The following is a 21516-nucleotide window of genomic DNA, read 5'->3' on the forward strand; positions in this document are numbered from 1 at the left end:
CTGCGCATGCCGGCCGGCGGCCATATTTCCAAGGCTGCAATTGCGCGCATGCGCAGTACGCTCCTCACATCTTCGCCGAACAGAGTGTACTGCGCATGCTCAGTAAGGTCCGTACAGCCTTCCGACGTCTGGATGAGTTCACTCGCGCGTCGGAGGACTGAACGGACCTTACTGAGCATGCGCAGTACACTCTTTTCGGCGAAGACGTGAGGAGCGTACTGCGCATGCGCGCAATTGCAGTCTTGGAAATATGGCCACCGGCCAGCATGCGCAGTACGCTCCTCAAGTCTTCGACGAACAGAGTGTACTGCGCATGCTCAGTAAGGTCCATACAGCCTTCCGACATCTGGATGAGTTTACTCGCGCCTCGGAGGGCTGAACGGACCTTACTGAACATGTGCACTACACTTTGTTCGGCGAAAACGTGAGGAGCGTACTGCGCATGCGCGCAATTGCAGTCTTGGAAATATGGCCGCCGACTGCACAGGCGTCAGACATGACGAAGAAAGAAGACGACAGACAAGGGGAGGAGGCAGATGAAGAAGAAGGACGCCCCCATTGCTGCCGAGACCTCATTAACATACCAGTAAGTACCAGTATTTGTAAGGAACGGCGTGACGGAGACCACATCTAAAGGTAGGAGACGAATAGCCGTTCTTAAGGCTATTCCGACGTGGTAATTAGAAAAAAAAGTTGCTTTAATGGTAGAATCCCTTTAAGCAAATGGCAAAAGTGTAATACCAACATCATCTAATCCAACATATATGATGAGACCTATCTGTCTATATGATGAAACATCAAAATATACCCAATATCCCTGAAGAAGTAGTGCAGCCTACGGGGTAGGGGCCCGAGGTCCCACCCATATCGCCACCATCATGTTTTTGTCAAGTGTAAATTTGGATCTGAGGACCCAAATATATTTATGTAATTACCCGTTAGGAAAGTGGCGGCATATTTCATTCCCTCGAGTCATCTTGATTTATCCAGCATCTATCATCTACGGTGCATGCGCCAAAATGAGGGGCACGTAATGTTAGAACTGCTCGGGCAATACAGGAATATATGATAGACAACCAGTCAGGAAGATGAAGAGCAAAGTCATTCTAAAGAAATCCTAAAAAACAGCCCCGAGGGGTGTAACATGTAGGGGGGAGGGGGGGGATTCCAGAAATAAATTGTGTTTTTTGGATTTGTATTTGCTCAAGTCTCGTTTTATGTGATGGAAGTGGTCACTAAGGGAAGAGCAGAATCCTGGACCTTGTCACTGATCTCTTACACACAATGTTACAGTGCTGGAATCGTACTTACAGTTCTTGATACAGCACTCGATGCTGTTTTTCAATGTGTATTAAAAAATAATAGCAAATATAAAGTAAGGCCGTATACTTCTCCTTCCTATTTGATTCAGTTCCGGTTTCACCTCCAATTTCACCAAAAACTGCACGTGTGTTTCCAGCCCAATAAGAATGTTATACATTTCTCTACTTGTCTGGTTTGGGGAAATAAAAATCACTAAATCTGCTTTTAATCTTAACAGAAAATTCGAGTGAGAACTCTAAGGCAGACTCCATGTTATTGGTAAAAGCGGAAGATGAAGATATGATGGAGCGCTCCTCAGGAGAAAACCTCATTACCCCTAATGTACATCCAGGAGGTCACAGTACAGATCCATCATATAATCCCCCGAATCATGAGGAACCTTCTCACCCATCACAGATTGTGACCACAAGTATTGACAAGAAATCGGGGGAAAGGTTTCAGTGTGGGGAATGTGAAAAAGAGTTTAATAGCAGCTCAGTACTTCTTACACACAAAAGAATTCACACAGGAGAGAAGCCATATTCATGTTCAGAATGTGGGAAATGCTTTACGCAAAAATCAGGCCTTGATCATCATGAGAGAAGTCACACAGGAGAGAAGCCATATTCATGTTCGGAGTGTGGGAAATGTTTTACAAGTAAAAGAAGTCTCATTAACCATCAGAGAAGTCACACAGGAGAGAAGCCATATTCATGTTCAGAATGTGGGAAGTGTTTTAGAAATAAAACAATTCTCATTAACCATCAGAGAATTCACACAGGTGAGAAGCCATTTTCATGTTCTGAATGTGAGAAATGTTTTATTACTAAAGCCAAACTCAAGGACCATCAGAGAGTTCACACAGGAGAGAAACCATATTCTTGTTCACTGTGTGGAAAATGTTTTGCAGTTCGATCAAATCTGGTCACCCATGAGATGATCCACACAGGAGAGAAGCCGTATTCGTGTTCACAATGTGGGAAATGTTTTGTTGGTAAGTCAGGTCTCGTTAAACATGAGAGAATCCACAGAAAAGAGAAGCCATTTTCATGTTCAGAATGTAGGAAATGTTTTATTTCGGAAAACAACCTGAAGGATCATCAAAGAATCCACACAGGGGAGAAGCCTTTTCCATGCCCCGTGTGTGGAAAATGTTTTACTAATAAATCATCTCTTATTAAACATGAAGGAACTCACACAGGAGAGAAGCCATATTCATGTTTAATTTGCGGGAAAAGTTTTGCTGATAAAACCTGTCTTGTTAAACATCACAGAAGCCACACAGGAGAGAAGCCATTTTCATGTTCAGAATGTGGGAAATGTTATATTACTAAAGACAACCTTAAATATCATCAGAGAATTCACACAGGAGAGAAGCCGTATTCATGTTCAGTGTGTGGTAAAAGTTTTGCAGGTAGATCAAATCTTCGTAAACATGAGAAAATACACACTGTAGAGAAGCCGTATTCATGTTCACAGTGTGGAAAATGTTTTATTAAAAAATCTAATCTTATCATACATGAAAAAATACACACTGGAGAGAAACCGTATTCGTGTTTAGAATGTGGGAAAAGTTTTAAAGAGAAGTCAAATCTCCTTTCACATGAGAGAATTCACACCGAAGAAAAACCATTTGCATGTTCAGAATGTGGAAAGTGTTTTAACAATAAATCAAATCTTATTAAACATAAAAGAATTCACACAGGAGAGAAGCCGTATTCATGTTCAGAATGTGGAAAATGTTATATCAGTAAATCAAATCTTGCAAAACATGAGAAAATCCACACAGGAAAGAAGCCATATTCATGTACACAATGTGGGAAATGTTTTATAGATAAATCCAATCTATTTAGACATCAGAGAATTCACACGGGAGAGAAGCCATATTCATGTCCAGAATGTGGGAAATGTTTTACTTCTAAATCCAATCTTAGTGATCACCAGAGAATTCACACAAGGAAGAAGCCAATTTAATATTCTACAAGTGGAAAATCAAGGAAATCAAGTTCATCAAAAATTTTACGTAGAATCAGTAATACGCAAAATGAGATTGTGTTACCCATCAGGTTCTTCACAGATATAAACCAACGAATAGGACAGATTGATAGGGGGGAATTGGCCCCGATCTGCCAAACACCCAAATTCTATTCCCTGAAGTCAACGTGACCAGGATCCATGGAGCTAAAGTCTTGTAAACATAAGGAAGAAGAGAGGAGCCTTGTGTACTACCAAAGCTGTGAAGCTGAACTGTCTCCATGGACTTCTTCTTACTGGAGTCATACATTCCCCCATACTGCAGGAGAATCCAGAGTGACCGTCATAAAGAAGGACATCGCGTGTAAACTGTATGTTCTACTGTATATCATATGTGGACGTAATAGCTGATCTTTATTCATACAGTATAGAAGGATAAAGGGGGAAAATACAAGTAAAATAATAAACTGGATTCACAATAAATTGTCTATCAAATATTGTTTTGGCCAGTATTACATTGTGTGCCTTCTCCACAGTGGAGCATAATGTTGTGTGCTTTCTGAACACTAGGTCAGTACGTTGTGTACCTCTTGTTCAGAAAGCCTGCCCTTGGGTGAGACTTATGGCAACCACTGAATAGTACTGGGAATTGCAGAAACAGTGTACCAGAGTGAACTAAGCTACACAGTCCAGTCCCATTAATATGACCACCTGTCACATTCCAGAATACCCCCCTTTGGCAGAGCGGACGGCTGCGAGACGTGCAGGACGAGGGGGATTTGTGATGATTTTCACTGGGATGTTGGGCCATGCCGACTCCAGTGCCGTGGCCAGCTGCGCTAGGTTACGCGGTTGAGCATCCATGGCGCGAACAACCCAATCGAGGTGGTCCCACAGATTCTCGATTGGGTTCAAGCCTGGGGAATTTGCTGGCCAAGGGAGTACGGTAAACTCATCCTGGTGCTCCCCGAACCACGCACGTACACTGCGAGCTTTATGACACGTGGCATTGTCCTGCTGGTAGATGCCATCATCCTGAGGAAGAACAATTGGCATGTAGGGGTGAACATGGTCCGCAAGGATAGATGCATGTTTGTGTTGATCCATGTTGAGTGCACCCAGATGGCTGATGACACGTGCCTTCTGTCATTGGTTAGCTAATGTTGACGTAAAAAGTAGGCGGTGCTCACATTAATAGGACTGGACTGTGTATTGGCGTAACTTCAGGTGTTACAGAGACAGTGTATCTCATTATGCCATGCTGTTTACATTACATAGTTTACCTCTATGGGAGTTATGGAAACAGCGTTGAACAGCTGCATTCACTTGTTTCCATATTTCCCATCTCGGGATGGGAGATGAAGCGCCATCTTCCCATCTAGGACTTGTCTGGGTGAGCTGGAAATATCTCTCTAACTACATTGTGTTCCTAGATGTGATTTCTCTGATACACTTATATACCCTACGCATGGGCCAGATTGCAGCGGTGTCATGAAAAGTGATGATGCCGAAGACCGTTCCAAACTTCATCGGCTATGTGCTTGCGCTTGAACAGATTGATGTCAGTCATGCACAACATCATAATCTATGGCCATTGGCGACTATTGCCACAATGCCAGGCTAGGAAACACTGCTAAAAAAAAATTACAAACAAAAAAAACTCGGGCTCCTGATTCTGGAACATTCTAATGTAGGGATTGTCTTAGATGGTTTTTTTTTAACTGTATAGGTGATGCAAATGGAGTGATAGAGAAAAAAAACAAGCTCTTCCTGGTTCTCTGTATCCAGTAGCGGCATTGAACGTTTAGCGTTGGATGAATTGGTTCGTCATGAGTCAGGTTGTTCCCAAAAATTCCAAATATTTTGGTTTTAATAGAACTAAACAAATGGTTATTTGCTTTGCGCGAACAAAAATGGCCACACTTCGAGAAAATGGCTGCTGCCACGTGTTAGACCAGGAAATACAGAGCAGGCAATGTGGCTCATACATCACGTGATAGCAACATCTGACAGTCTCAGGGGTAGGCGGAGCTTACAGTGCTGATGTCATATGGAGTATATAAGGTGGTGCGCTCGTCCTCAATCTCAGTTGCTGTAATGGTGGACATGCAAAGACATCTGTGATCGATCTACGTGGTTATCGGCGTCAGGGTGACATCGGATGAGGAGGATGGTGGCAGTGGTAGGGCAGGCCTAACCTCCAAAAAGCCTACCTGGGGCAGACCTGCTGGTAGAAGCAACTACATGCGTTCATTTCCTATATGGGAAATGTACGTTGCCAAACGATAAATCCACGCCGATATCCAAGATCTGTAAACAGAGACTCTTATTTGGAAAAATAGACTTGGCAGTGGCAGAGAAAGTGACCGAGACTGTTCTCTTCCTCTTGATCTTCCTTGTAGACAGGCCACATCTACACCTAGCACATGGTCGTCATTATCAACATTATAACTTCCATGCCAATGTCGGTGTGTGGCCAGAAGACAACAATAAGCCCCCAGTCATCTGACTATTGTGCAACTTAACAAGCTGCCGGCGAAGAAGTCACTGCCGCAAGACTTAGTGGATTCCACTGCTTTTTGCCAGTTGATGGCGTGTGCTCAACCTCGATGAAGACTCCCAGGCTTGTCATAGTAATATAGCTATCGAGGCTGGTTATAGAGTATACACTATATGGTCTTACTACATAGTAATCTAGTGAACCGCTCATAGACTCTACAGTTGTATCGCAGTCTATGAGACCCACATTCCTAGGGGGCTAATAAAATTTAAGTTTAGAAAAAAAAAGTTGAAAAAAAAAAAAAAATTAAATTGCTCCTCTTTATATAAATTATACATTCCTCTTCTGAAAACATCCGCTCTACAAACATTTAAAAATAGAAAATAAATAAAAATTGCTAAAATAACTAAAAAGTACACCCGACCCCACAATTAAAGAATCCCTAGGTATCTCCATACATGGAAATATAAAAAAGTTATGGGTATCAGAATATGGCAACTTTGGGATTTTTTAAAGGGATATAAATGTAAACGAAAAACTATATAAATGTGGTATCGGACCGACTAATAGAAAACAGGCGTCAGGTTATTTTGGCTGTAATAAAGTTTGCCAAATCCAGTTTTTCTCCAATTCCCCCCATTCTAAATTTTAGAATACTAAATGGTACCATCACATAGTACAATCTGTCCCGCAAACATTAAGCCCTTTTATGGTTTTGTGAATGGAAAAATGATAAAGTTATGGGGTTTGGGCATGGAGTCAAAAACGAAAATCGAAAAATATTTGTGGTGGGAAGGGGTTAAAGAGAACTAATGAGGAGTTCACCAAACCATTTTTCTGTTCTAGAAAGTTATCCAGGCCCTCTTTGAACTTGCTCAATGAATTCGCCATCACCACTTCATGGGGCAGAGAGTTCCAGAGCCTCAATGTTCTTACTGTGAAGAATCCCCTTCTATATTGCTGGTGAAACTTTCTCTCCTCCAGATGTAGAGGGTGTCATCTTGTCATTGTCACCGGTCTAGGTGTATAGGACATCCTCTTGTCACTATCACCGATCTAGGTGTAGAGGACGTCCCCTAGTCACTATCACTGCTCTAGGTGTAGAGGACGTCCTCTTGTCATTGGTCTAGGTGTAGAGGTTGTCTCCTTGTCACTGTCACCGGTCTAGGTGTAGAGGACATCTCCTTGTCACTGTCATTGATCTAGGTGTAGAGGACGTCTCCTTGTCACTGTCACCGGTCTAGGTATAGAGGACATCTCCTTGTCACTGGTCTAGGTGTAGAGGATGTCCCCTTGTTACTGTCACCAGTCTAGGTGTAGAGGACATCCCCTTGTCACTGTCACTGGTCTAGGTGTAGAGGACGTCCTCATGTCACTATCACCGATCTAGGTGTAAAGGACGTCCCCTTGTCACTGGTCTAGAGGACGTCCCTTTGTCACTGTCACCAGTCTAGGTGTAGAGGACGTCCCCTTGTCACTGTCACAGGTCTAGGTGTAGAAGACGTCCCCTTGTCACTGTCACTGGTCTAGGTGTAGAGGACGTCCCCTTGTCACTGTCACTGGTCTAGGTGTAGAGGACGTCCCCTTGTCACTGTCACAAGTCTAGGTGTAGAGGACTTCCTCTTGTCACTGTCACCGGTCTAGGTGTAGAGGACGTCCCCTTGTCACTGGCCTAGGTGTAGAGGACGTCCCCTTGTCACTGGTCTAGGTGCAGAGGACGTCCCCTTGTCACTGTCACAGGTCTAGGTGTAGAGGACGTCTCCTTGTCACTGTCACCAGTCTAGGTGTAGAGGATGTCCTCTTGTCACTGTCACTGGTCTAGGTGTAGAGGACGTCCCCTTGTCACTGTCACTGGTCTAGGTGTAGAGGACGGCCCCTTGTCACTGGTCTAGGTGTAGAGGACGTCCCCTTGTCACTGTCACCAGTCTAGGTGTAGAGGATGTCCTCTTGTCACTGGTCTAGGTGTAGAGGACGTCCCCTTGTCACTGTCACTGGTCTAGGTGTAGAGGACGTCCCCTTGTCACTGGTCTAGGTGTAGAGGACGTCCCCTTGTCACTGTCACCGGTCTAGGTGTAGAGGATGTCTCCTTGTCACTGGTCTAGGTGTAGAGGACGTCCCCTTGCCACTGTCACTGGTCTAGGTGTAGAGGATGTCCCCTTGTCACTGTCACTGGTCTAGGTGTAGAGGACGTCCCCTTGTCACTGGTCTAGGTGTAGAGGACGCCCCCTTGTCACTGTCCCCGGTCTAGGTGTAGAGGACGTCCCCTTGTCACTGTCCCCGGTCTAGGTGTAGAGGACGTCTCCTTGTCACTGTCCCCGGTCTAGGTGTAGAGGACGTCCCCTTGTCACTGTCACTGGTCTAGGTGTAGAGGACGTCCCCTTGTCACTGTCCCCGGTCTAGGTGTAGAGGACGTCTCCTTGTCACTGTCCCCGGTCTAGGTGTAGAGGACGTCCCCTTGTCACTGTCCCCGGTCTAGGTGTAGAGGACGTCCCCTTGTCACTGTCCCCGGTCTAGGTGTAGAGGACGTCTCCTTGTCACTGGTCTAGGTGTAGAGGACGTCCCCTTGTCACTGTCACCGGTCTAGGTGTAGAGGACGTCCCCTTGTCACTGTCCCCGGTCTAGGTGTAGAGGACGTCCCCTTGTCACTGTCACTGGTCTAGGTGTAGAGGACGTCCCCTTGTCACTGTCCCCGGTCTAGGTGTAGAGGACGTCCCCTTGTCACTGTCCCCGGTCTAGGTGTAGAGGACGTCTCCTTGTCACTGGTCTAGGTGTAGAGGACGTCCCCTTGTCACTGTCACCGGTCTAGGTGTAGAGGACGTCCCCTTGTCACTGTCCCCGGTCTAGGTGTAGAGGACTATCAGCCTTCTTTTTCAGCCTGGACTCCCGATTACCCTTTCTCGAGGAATATCTGTTTTGTTGGCCAGCTCTTCGGAAATTTCATCTACGCTTAGGAAAGTCTCTTCTGAATAAACAAAAATTTCTCTTATGAGGCCTCTTAATCTCTGGTGAAGAAATTTGTTTGTCCTCTTCTAATGGCTCAAAAATGGGGGAAGTTGTGGTCTGAACAGGCCTTCTAGCTGAAATGGAAAGGAACAAAAGTTGTCAGATGTTTAGATCCCCTGACCACAGCTTACACATTACCAACCGCTAGATTTTTGGAGATTATCTAAAGGGTGAAGGAAGTCACAGAGATCAGGGATAGGACGCGAGTGCTCTTCCCGAGGAACATCTTCCTGAATGTCCTGGGCAAGCTGGCTGAGAAGAATTCTGAAGGTTCTAACCACAGATGATGAAGTTACTGCAAGGAGTTGAGGAAGGTCCTCCGGAGGTGGCAGCGCAGACAAGGGAATGTGGGAGCTGCTGAATCTTAGGAGTAGCAGAAGAGAAAATACACATCTATTATTGGAAGGGGCGAGACGTAACCCTGGAGACTACTGCCGAGGAAGAAGGAAAAGAAGACCTTGTGGTTATAGAAGATAGAAGATGTAAAGACTTGTGTCCAAGGCTCTGAGAGGTGACGAGGACCAGCCGTGTACCAGTATACCCAGTACAGGTCAGCAGTGGCTGCAGTTAACCCCTTATGTCTCAGTCACAGGACTACTGTAACCCGTCATATATAACAAGAGGTCGGCTAATGATGGCAGCATAAATAGACGGGTTGTCTGCACTGAACCTGGATGAGAACTACAACTCCCAGCAAGTCCCTCCATGTCACACCCAATACAGAATCTACACCCCTCATGACATCATCACAGGTCCTTTATCCACCACTTCCCCTCTTCAGAGCTCCGCCCCCATGTACTGGTCACATGATAGTGGTGACATCATCACAGGTCCTTCATCCTTCTATTCTCCTTGTTGGCTTCTCTCAGGACACGTTCACACCTGAGGATTAAGGAGAAAACTGCGGCTAGAAGGTAAGATGACATCACTGCTCCAGGTGTGAACAGAGTCTTAGTTCCATGATCCTGCAGTCACATACAATGGGCCCCATCACTGGTGTCTGTGGGAATCCTCCTGTATCCATGTGAGGAGCTCCTGTATGTCACACATGATGTGGCCCCTGGAGGATTTCGGGCCCCTCCTCTCTCCTGCACTACTAGATCCTCCAGCTCATCCAGTTTCCTCCTCTTCTCCTCCAGACGCTCCTTCTCCTGAATGACCCACCAAGGATGGACAAGGACAGGACTGAGATCACCAGAAGAATATTAGACTTCACCTTGGAGATCATCTATCTGCTGAGCGGAGAGGTATCTGTACTACATTTCTATCATCTATCTGCTGAGCGGAGAGGTATCTGTACTACATTTCTATCATCTATCTGCTGAGCGGAGAGGTATCTGTACTACATTTCTATCATCTATCTGCTGAGCGGAGAGGTATCTGTACTACATTTCTATCATCTCCCTGCTGAGCGGAGAGGTATCTGTACTACATTTCTATCATCTCCCTGCTGAGCGGAGAGGTATCTGTACTACATTTCTATCATGTATCTGCTGAGCGGAGAGGTATCTGTACTACATTTCTATCATCTATCTGCTGAGCGGAGAGGTATCTGTACTACATTTCTATCATGTATCTGCTGAGCGGAGAGGTATCTGTACTACATTTCTATCATCTATCTGCTGAGCGGAGAGGTATCTGTACTACATTTCTATCATCTCCCTGCTGAGCAGAGAGGTATCTGTACTACATTTCTATCATCTATCTGCTGAGCGGAGAGGTATCTGTACTACATTTCTATCATCTATCTGCTGAGCGGAGAGGTATCTGTACTACATTTCTATCATCTATCTGCTGAGCGGAGAGGTATCTGTACTACATTTCTATCATCTCCCTGCTGAGCAGAGAGGTATCTGTACTACATTTCTATCATCTATCTGCTGAGCGGAGAGGTATCTGTACTACATTTCTATCATCTCCCTGCTGAGCGGAGAGGTAACTGTACTACATTTCTATCATCTATCTGCTGAGCGGAGAGGTATCTGTACTACATTTCTATCATCTATCTGCTGAGCGGAGAGGTAACTGTACTACATTTCTATCATCTATCTGCTGAGCGGAGAGGTATCTGTACTACATTTCTATCATGTATCTGCTGAGCGGAGAGGTATCTGTACTACATTTCTATCATCTATCTGCTGAGCGGAGAGGTAACTGTACTACATTTCTATCATCTATCTGCTGAGCGGAGAGGTATCTGTACTACATTTCTATCATCTATCTGCTGAGCGGAGAGGTATCTGTACTACATTTCTATCATGTATCTGCTGAGCGGAGAGGTATCTGTACTACATTTCTATCATCTATCTGCTGAGCGGAGAGGTATCTGTACTACATTTCTATCATCTATCTGCTGAGCGGAGAGGTATCTGTACTACATTTCTATCATCTCCCTGCTGAGCGGAGAGGTATCTGTACTACATTTCTATCATCTCCCTGCTGAGCGGAGAGGTAACTGTACTACATTTCTATCATCTATCTGCTGAGCGGAGAGGTATCTGTACTACATTTCTATCATCTATCTGCTGAGCGGAGAGGTAACTGTACTACATTTCTATCATCTATCTGCTGAGCGGAGAGGTATCTGTACTACATTTCTATCATGTATCTGCTGAGCGGAGAGGTATCTGTACTACATTTCTATCATCTATCTGCTGAGCGGAGAGGTAACTGTACTACATTTCTATCATCTATCTGCTGAGCGGAGAGGTATCTGTACTACATTTCTATCATCTATCTGCTGAGCGGAGAGGTATCTGTACTACATTTCTATCATGTATCTGCTGAGCGGAGAGGTATCTGTACTACATTTCTATCATCTATCTGCTGAGCGGAGAGGTATCTGTACTACATTTCTATCATCTATCTGCTGAGCGGAGAGGTATCTGTACTACATTTCTATCATCTCCCTGCTGAGCGGAGAGGTATCTGTACTACATTTCTATCATCTCCCTGCTGAGCGGAGAGGTATCTGTACTACATTTCTATCATCTATCTGCTGAGCGGAGAGGTATCTGTACTACATTTCTATCATCTATCGTCTCTCCATACACAGGAATACTCGCTGGTGAAGACATCGGGGGACTGTGTGGCCCCCAGCAGCCGGGGCCCCATCACAGAGCCAGGAGGAGGAGGGAGCAGGAGCTGGGGCCCCATCACAGCCCCTCCCCCTCTCTCCCTGATACATGAGCAGAAGATTCTAGAACTCACCAACAAGATGCTGGAGCTGCTGACTGGAGAGGTGACACTGCTGGGAATGCTGGGAAATTCTCCAGTAACAGCACTGGAGGGGGAGGGGTGATGACTGTATCATTGTGTTGTCAGGTTCCTATAAGGTGTCAGGATGTCGCTGTCTATTTCTCCATGGAGGAGTGGGAGTATTTAGAAGGACACGAGGATCGGTACAAGGAGGTGATGATGGAGGACCCCCGGCCCCCCCGGACATCACATGGTAAGAGGAGATATATATATTATATACAGACCCCCGGCCCCCCCGGACATCACATGGTAAGTAGAGACTATATACTGTCTATGTATATAATACATAATATATCTCTTCTGTTATATATATGAGTTTCTGTCTGTCTGTTCTTTATATGTGACCAAACGACTGGACCGATCTTCACCAAATTTGGCACACAGATACATCAGGTATCCCGGAAGGTTTTAGACCAGGCCCCAGCTCTATTGGACCTACCGTTTATGAGATACAGTATTCCCAAAACAATGACCTGCATTACCAATACAAACCTGCAAGTCTTTCACTCATATTCCAACTGCCAAACACACAGTCACTCCACATGCACACAGCTTTACTCCAGGAGAGCCAAGGTACAAATGAGATGAGGGCAGAGTCGGGGATGGAACCAAGAAGTAAGGCAAGACATCCACGGAACACAGGAGAGTAGAGCTAACATCCAGTACAGACCGACTAGCCAGCGGTGAACGGGAGCAGAAGTGAGAAATGGAGAGTTTCTCGCAGGCACCAACATTAGCCCTGCCCCAGAAGACGAGTATTCTCGTCCCGTGTTAGGAGAAGTCTGGCAACTCCAGCATCACCGTTGCGGAGGTCCCCTCACTGCTCCTAACAGGTACATTGCGGTGAGATAAGAGAGCAGAAGCTCATCAGGGAAATGTATCGCCTCCTAAGGCCCTTCATGAAAGCCATCAAAATCTCACAGTGTGAAATAATTTGAAACCAAAGTTCAGGTCAGAGTATTCTGCACATAGTGCTATATATAATGGACATATGCATCGTATGGTATGGTAATTCTGCTTGGAAGTGATGCCCTAAAGGCATCATTCCCATTGGACAGAACATAGTTTTATATTGTAAGACCTGTTACCACAATATAAATAGATTGTTGTGAAGTTATTTGGAAGACATCACACTCGCCATAGAGTTGTGTGTTGTCTTTTAAACGGCTAGAATCCTCCCGACCACCACAAGGTACTGAAAAATTCTACTATGACAGGGTTTAGCAGAAAGTTGTTGAGGAGCAGAACATTGTTATTCAGAGTCACCCCATAAGTCACCCTAGAAGTGTCTGATGTATAGACAGATCTCCAGCAGCTCATGTATTCCGTCACTGTGTGTTTGTGTCTCCACAGATGGATCCAGTAGGAGAAATCCCCCCGAGAGATGTCCCCTGAGTCCTCTGTATTCCCAGGACTGCCCGGAGGAGAATGTCCTAGACAGTCAGCAGGTAGGGGGCGCTAAAGTCTCACTAATATCTGACTGTAAAGAGATTAATCAAAGTTCAATTTACATTTTTTTTCCTCTTCCCTATTTAGAATGAAGATCTGATGGATATTAATATTCGCATTATAGATGATTCAGAGGAGGAGACGGACTCATGGGCTGATCAGCAGTGTAAGGAGGGGAGAGTTTTTTGGCTGTGCTGGAGGTCACCTAGATACTACTACTCCCATCATCACATATCGATCTATTCCATTACTATTTTTCCTACAGATGGGCTCATTGACAGAAAACCATCAGAGAGATGTCCCCTGAGTCCTCTGTATTCCCAGGACTGCCCGGAGGAGAATGTCCCAGACAGTCAGCAGGTAGATGGCGCTGCTGAGTCCTGGGGCACATCTATATAGGGGGTGGAGCTCACCGCTCCTGTACTCATACATGTACCAGACAGTCAGCAGGTAGATGGCGCTGCTGAGTCCTGGGGTACATCTATATAGGGGGTGGAGCTCACCGCTCCTGTACTCATACATGTACCAGACAGTCAGCAGGTAGATGGCGCTGCTGAGTCCTGGGGTACATCTATATAGGGGGTGGAGCTCGCCACTCCTGCACTCATACATGTCCTAGACAGTCAGCAGGTAGGGGGCGCTGCTGAGTCCTGGGGCACATCTATATAGGGGGTGGAGCTCCTGTACTCATACATGTACCAGACAGTCAGCAGGTAGATGGCGCTGCTGAGTCCTGGGGCACATCTATATAGGGGGTGGAGCTCGCCGCTCCTCAGATATTTTGCTGCTTTCTTCTATTGATCTGGTAGATTTCCCTCCTGTATTTCTGATGTATTGGACTGAATTGTGACCTCTGACCAATCAGGGAGAAGATGTGACTGATATTAAAGCGGAGGCTGAAGAAGAGAGGATGAGGGGCCATCACCTGTGTAAGAGGGAAGTGGAGGAGGGGATTCCAGGAGGTGTTACCACAGGTACGGAGTCATGAATGGAGAAGGAGAAGTCCCAGGTTTCTTCAGGTCGGTTCCCCCTTAGACCTCCAGTCCAGTAACTCTCCGGCAGAAAGTAATTCCAGCTATTAAACTAAGAACAGAACTATAAGCCATAAAGCAGAAGTTGTAGCCGAGCGTTGTGTGAATACTGGACTACTGGATAGAGATGGGAGGAGTTTCTGGTCCTGGTCAGACTGGGGCAGGAGCGTCTCCATCCAAGGCCTCAGGGGCGGATCCAGGGCCGGGCGAGCCGGGACCTAACAAAATGGTCCCGGTCGGCATGTCCCGATTCCAACTGAGCTCAGCGTTAAAGCAGGAACTGAGCTGTGACAGCTCCTGCTTTAAACGCCTATGTATTCGGCTCATGGGCAGTAGGACGCCGATGCGCTGAATACTTAGGCGTTTAAAGCAGGAGCTGTCACAGCTCAGTTCCTGCTTTAACGCTGAGCTCCGGCATTTGTAGCCACGATGTGATGACGTCATCACATCGCGGCTACAATATGTGTATGAGGGAGAGAGCTGCGGGGGAACGAGGAATGGTGAGTGTGTGTGAGAGTGTGTGTGAGTGAGAACGGCATGACACTGGGGCAGATGGAGGAGGGAGAACCGCATGGCACTGGGGCAGATGGAGGAGGGAGAACGGCATGGCACTGGGGCAGATAGAGGGGGAGAACAGCATGACACTGGGGCAGATGAAGGGGGGGAGAACAGCATGACACTGGGGCAGATGGAGGGGGGAGAACGGCATGACACTGGGGCAGATGAAGGGGGGGGAATGGCATGACACTGGGGCAGATGAAGAGGGGGAGAGAACAGCATGACACTGGGGCAGATGGAGGGGGGAGAACGGCATGACACTGGGGCAGATGAAGGGGGGGGAATGGCATGACACTGGGGCAGATGGAGGAGGGAGAACGGCATGGCACTGGGGCAGATGGAGGAGGGAGAACGGCATGGCACTGGGGCAGATAGAGGGGGAGAACAGCATGACACTGGGGCAGATGAAGGGGGGGGAATGGCATGACACTGGGGCAGATGAAGAGGGGGAGAGAACAGCATGACACTGGGGCAGATGGAGGGGGGAGAACGGCATGACACTGGGGCAGATGAAGGGGGGGGAATGGCATGACACTGGGGCAGATGAAGAGGGGGAGAGAACAGCATGACACTGGGGCAGATGGAGGGGGGAGAACGGCATGACACTGGGGCAGATGAAGGGGGGGGACAGCATGACACTGGGGCAGATGGAGGGGGAGAACGGCATGACACTGGGGCAGATGGAGGGGGGGAGAACAGCATGACACTGGGGCAGATGAAGGGGGGAGAATGGCATGACACTGGGGCAGATGAAGGGGGGAGAATGGCATGACACTGGGGCAGATGAAGGGGGGGAGAACAGCATGACACTGGGGCAGATGGAGGGGGAGAATGGCATGGCACTGGGACAGATAGAGGGGGAGAGAACAGCATGACACTGGGGCAGATGAAGGGGGGGAGAACAGCATGACACTGGGGCAAATGAAGGGGGAGAGAACAGCATGACACTGGGGCAGATGAAGGGGGGAGAATGGCATGACACTGGGGCAGATGAAGGGGGGAGAACGGCATGACACTGGGGCAAATGAAGGGGGGGAGAACGGCATGACACTGGGGCAGATGAAGGGGGGAGAATGGCATGACACTGGGGCAGATGAAGGGGATGGCATGACACTGGGGCAGATGAAGGGGGGGAATGGCATGACATGGGGACAGATAAAGGGGGGAGAACGGCATGACACTGGGGCAGATGAAGGGGGGGAGAACGGCATGACACTGGGGCAGAGACGGGGGGGAAATGAAACTGTGGGCAGATAAAGGGGGAGAATGGCATGAAACTGGGGACAGAGATAAAGGGGGGGGGACATGAAACTAGAGGTAGATGAAGGGTGTATATGAAAATGGTGGGGAGATATAATTTACGGGTGACTGTGGGAGGATTATACTGTGTGGAATCACATGAAAATTGAATGAGAATGGGTGGAGTCAACATAAAAGTGAGCGGGGCCTAATTTGCTGTGGCGCGTGCATTTTGTTCCCTCTTTCTAGTCTTCAACAGTTGGGAAGTACAGGTTAGAAGTGCAAGACCCCCAGTAAGTAGGGCCCCGCCAAAGTCAATTGCCCAGGGCCCCGCAAACCCTGGATCCACCACTGCAAGGCCTCTTGGAAGGTCGAGCATGATGCAAAAGGGAGCAGCCTTTATTGGGTTATTTCACTGGAATTCTGTCTTCCTGTCTACATCAGGGAAGACAGGCTTGCACATTCCAGTGAGCGCCCTCTATTGGTTTGCAATACTGAGGCAGCAGCTGACTTCCTAATTACATCATGGAAGACAGATTTGCATATTCTTCCCATTATCCCGCCATTAGTCCTAGTGAATACATTGGGGTAAGTCTCTCTTATTCTCCTTGGAGATCCTACAGATTACTAGGAATAATTTGTTGCGGTTCTTCCCCGGGGACAATCCCTTGGGGTCGGAGGGTCAGAAAGGGCTGAGGATTATCTAGAACTGAATATCGTCCCCGGTCACAATAAGCTGAGAAGGAGAATCCAAGTCTGGTCAGGGCGGCGACTACAAGGACAGACAAGATGGCGCCATCTAGAATGGTGAGGTCACCACAACTGGTTTATGTGTTCGGGGCCGCACCGCTCCGGATCATGTGAAGGAAATAATAAACATCATCTTCTCTCGGGTCCTTGTGATTCCAGGTGACGGCTCAATGTAGAATCCTGATGTATCTAATAAAGGGATTGGCCGCTGTATTATACCTCCTATATATGTGCTGTATACACTGTGACCCCTTACTAATATACTGCTATATACCCGTCATCACCGCACCCTTGTGTATAGTCCAGGCCCCTTACTAATATACTGCTATATACCCATCATCACCGCACCCTTGTGTATAGTCCAGGCCCCTTACTAATATACTGCTATATACCCATCATCACCGCACCCCTGTGTATAGTCCAGGCCCCTTACTAATATACCGCTATATACCCATCATCACCGCACCCCTGTGTATAGTCCAGGCCCCTTACTAATATACTGCTATATACCCATCATCACCGCACCCTTGTGTATAGTCCAGGCCCCTTACTAATATACTGCTATATACCCATCATCACCGCACCCCTGTGTATAGTCCAGACCCCTTACTAATATACTGCTATATACCCATCATCACCGCACCCCTGTGTATAGTCCAGGCCCCTTACTAATATACCACTATATACCCATCATCACCGCACCCTTGTGTATAGTCCAGGCTCCTTACTAATATACTGCTATATACCCATCATCACCGCACCCTTGTGTATAGTCCAGGCCCCTTACTAATATACTGCTATATACCCATCATCACTGCACCCTTGTGTATAGTCCAGGCCCCTTACTAATATACTGCTATATACCCATCATCACCGCACCCTTGTGTATAGTCCAGGCCCCTTACTAATATACTGCTATATACCCATCATCACTGCACCCTTGTGTATAGTCCAGGCTCCTTACTAATATACTGCTATATACCCATCATCACCGCACCCCTGTGTATAGTCCAGACCCCTTACTAATATACTGCTATATACCCATCATCACCGCACCCCTGTGTATAGTCCAGGCCCCTTACTAATATACTGCTATATACCCATCATCACCGCACCCCTGTGTATAGTCCAGACCCCTTACTAATATACTGCTATATACCCATCATCACCGCACCTCTGTGTATAGTCCAGGCCCCTTACTAATATACCGCTATATACCCATCATCACCGCACCCTTGTGTATAGTCCAGGTCCCTTACTAATATACTGCTATATACCCATCATCACCGCACCCCTGTGTATAGTCCAGGCCCCTTACTAATATACTGCTATATACCCATCATCACCGCACCTCTGTGTATAGTCCAGGCCCCTTACTAATATACCGCTATATACCCATCATCACCGCACCCTTGTGTATAGTCCAGGCTCCTTACTAATATACTGCTATATACCCATCATCACCGCACCCCTGTGTATAGTCCAGACCCCTTACTAATATACTGCTATATACCCATCATCACCGCACCCCTGTGTATAGTCCAGGCCCCTTACTAATATACTGCTATATACCCATCATCACCGCACCCCTGTGTATAGTCCAGGCCCCTTACTAATATACTGCTATATACCCATCATCACCGCCCCCTTGTGTATAGTCCAGACCCCTTACTAATATACTGCTATATACCCATCATCACCGCCCCCTTGTGTATAGTCCAGGCTCCTTACTAATATACTGCTATATACCCATCATCACCGCACCCTTGTGTATAGTCCAGACCCCTTACTAATATACCGCTATATACCCATCATCACCACTCCCTTGTGTATAGTCCAGGCCCCTTACTAATATACTGCTATATACCCATCATCACCGCCCCCTTGTATATAGTCCAGGCTCCTTACTAATATACTGCTATATACCCATCATCACCGCCCCCTTGTGTATAGTCCAGGCCCCTTACTAATATACCGCTATATACTCATCATCACCGCCCCCTTGTGTATAGTCCAGGCCCCTTACTAATATACTGCTATATACCCATCATCACCGCCCCCTTGTGTATAGTCCAGGCCCCTTACTAATATACCGCTATATACCCATCATCCATCACCGCACCCTTGTGTATAGTCCAGGCCCCTTACTAATATACTGCTATATACCCATCATCACCGCACCCTTGTATATAGTCCAGGCCCCTTACTAATATACTGCTATATACCCATCATCACCGCACCCTTGTGTATAGTCCAGGCCCCTTACTAATATACCGCTATATACCCATCATCACCGCCCCCTTGTGTATAGTCCAGGCCCCTTACTAATATACTGCTATATACCCATCATCACCGCACCCTTGTGTATAGTCCAGGCCCCTTACTAATATACCGCTATATACCCATCATCACCGCCCCCTTGTGTATAGTCCAGGCTCCTTACTAATATACCGCTATATACCCATCATCACCGCACCCTTGTGTATAGTCCAGACCCCTTACTAATATACTGCTATATACCCATCATCACCGCACCCTTGTGTATAGTCCAGGCCCCTTACTAATATACCGCTATATACCCATCATCCATCACCGCACCCTTGTGTATAGTCCAGGCCCCTTACTAATATACTGCTATATACCCATCATCACCGCACCCTTGTGTATAGTCCAGGCCCCTTACTAATATACTGCTATATACCCATCATCACCGCACCCTTGTGTATAGTCCAGGCCCCTTACTAATATACTGCTATATACCCATCATCACCGCACCCCTGTGTATAGTCCAGGCCCCTTACTAATATACCGCTATATACCCATCATCACCGCACCCCTGTGTATAGTCCAGGCCCCTTACTAATATACTGCTATATACCCATCATCCATCACCGCACCCTTGTGTATAGTCCAGACCCCTTACTAATATACCGCTATATACCCATCATCACCGCACCCTTGTGTATAGTCCAGGCCCCTTACTAATATACCGCTATATACCCATCATCACCGCACCCCTGTGTATAGTCCAGGCCCCTTACTAATATACCGCTATATACCCATCATCACCGCACCCTTGTGTATAGTCCAGGCCCCTTACTAATATACTGCTATATACCCATCATCACCGCACCCTTGTGTATAGTCCAGGCCCCTTACTAATATACTGCTATATACCCATCATCACCGCACCCTTGTGTATAGTCCAGGCCCCTTACTAATATACTGCTATATACCCATCATCCATCACCGCACCCTTGTATATAGTCCAGGCCCCTTACTAATATACTGCTATATACCCATCATCACCGCACCCTTGTATATAGTCCAGACCCCTTACTAATATACCGCTATATACCCATCATCACCGCACCCTTGTGTATAGTCCAGGCCCCTTACTAATATACCGCTATATACCCATCATCGCCGCACCCTTGTGTATAGTCCAGACCCCTTACTAATATACCGCTATATACCCATCATCACCGCCCCCTTGTGTATAGTCCAGGCCCCTTACTAATATACTGCTATATACCCATCATCCATCACCGCACCCTTGTGTATAGTCCAGGCTCCTTACTAATATACTGCTATATACCCATCATCACCGCCCCTTGTGTATAGTCCAGGCCCCTTACTAATATACCGCTATATACCCATCATCACCGCACCCCTGTGTATAGTCCAGACCCCTTACTAATATACTGCTATATACCCATCATCACCGCCCCCTTGTGTATAGTCCATGCCCCTTACTAATATACTGCTATATACCCATCATCACCGCACCCTTGTGTATAGTCCAGGCCCCTTACTAATATACCGCTATATACCCATCATCACCGCCCCTTGTGTATAGTCCAGGCCCCTTACTAATATACTGCTATATACCCATCATCACCGCACCCCTGTGTATAGTCCAGACCCCTTACTAATATACTGCTATATACCCATCATCACCGCACCCTTGTGTATAGTCCAGGCCCCTTACTAATATACCGCTATATACCCATCATCCATCACCGCACCCTTGTGTATAGTCCAGGCCCCTTACTAATATACTGCTATATACCCATCATCACTGCACCCTTGTGTATAGTCCAGACCCCTTACTAATATACTGCTATATACCCATCATCACCGCACCCTTGTGTATAGTCCAGGCCCCTTACTAATATACTGCTATATACCCATCATCCATCACTGCACCCTTGTGTATAGTCCAGGCCCCTTACTAATATACTGCTATATACCCATCATCACCGCACCCCTGTGTATAGTCCAGACCCCTTACTAATATACTGCTATATACCCATCATCACCGCACCCTTGTGTATAGTCCAGGCCCCTTACTAATATACTGCTATATACCCATCATCCATCACCGCACCCTTGTGTATAGTCCAGACCCCTTACTAATATACCGCTATATACCCATCATCACCGCACCCT

At 46.9% G+C, this 21516-nt stretch overlaps 1 protein-coding gene across 1 annotated transcript in view; it reads left to right on the forward strand.

Moving 5' to 3' along the window:
• Positions 1-21516, forward strand: part of LOC142198685 (uncharacterized) — a 104157-nt gene that overhangs the window by 14869 nt on the left and 67772 nt on the right. The window contains exons 7-8 of the mRNA XM_075269713.1: positions 13391-13485; positions 13574-13652. Of these exons, the coding sequence (XP_075125814.1) occupies positions 13391-13485; positions 13574-13652 (174 nt within the window). The remainder of the gene's footprint in view (positions 1-13390; positions 13486-13573; positions 13653-21516) is intronic.

This window comes from Leptodactylus fuscus, chromosome 3, assembly GCF_031893055.1.
Source record: "Leptodactylus fuscus isolate aLepFus1 chromosome 3, aLepFus1.hap2, whole genome shotgun sequence".
NCBI classification, from domain to species: domain Eukaryota; kingdom Metazoa; phylum Chordata; class Amphibia; order Anura; family Leptodactylidae; genus Leptodactylus; species Leptodactylus fuscus.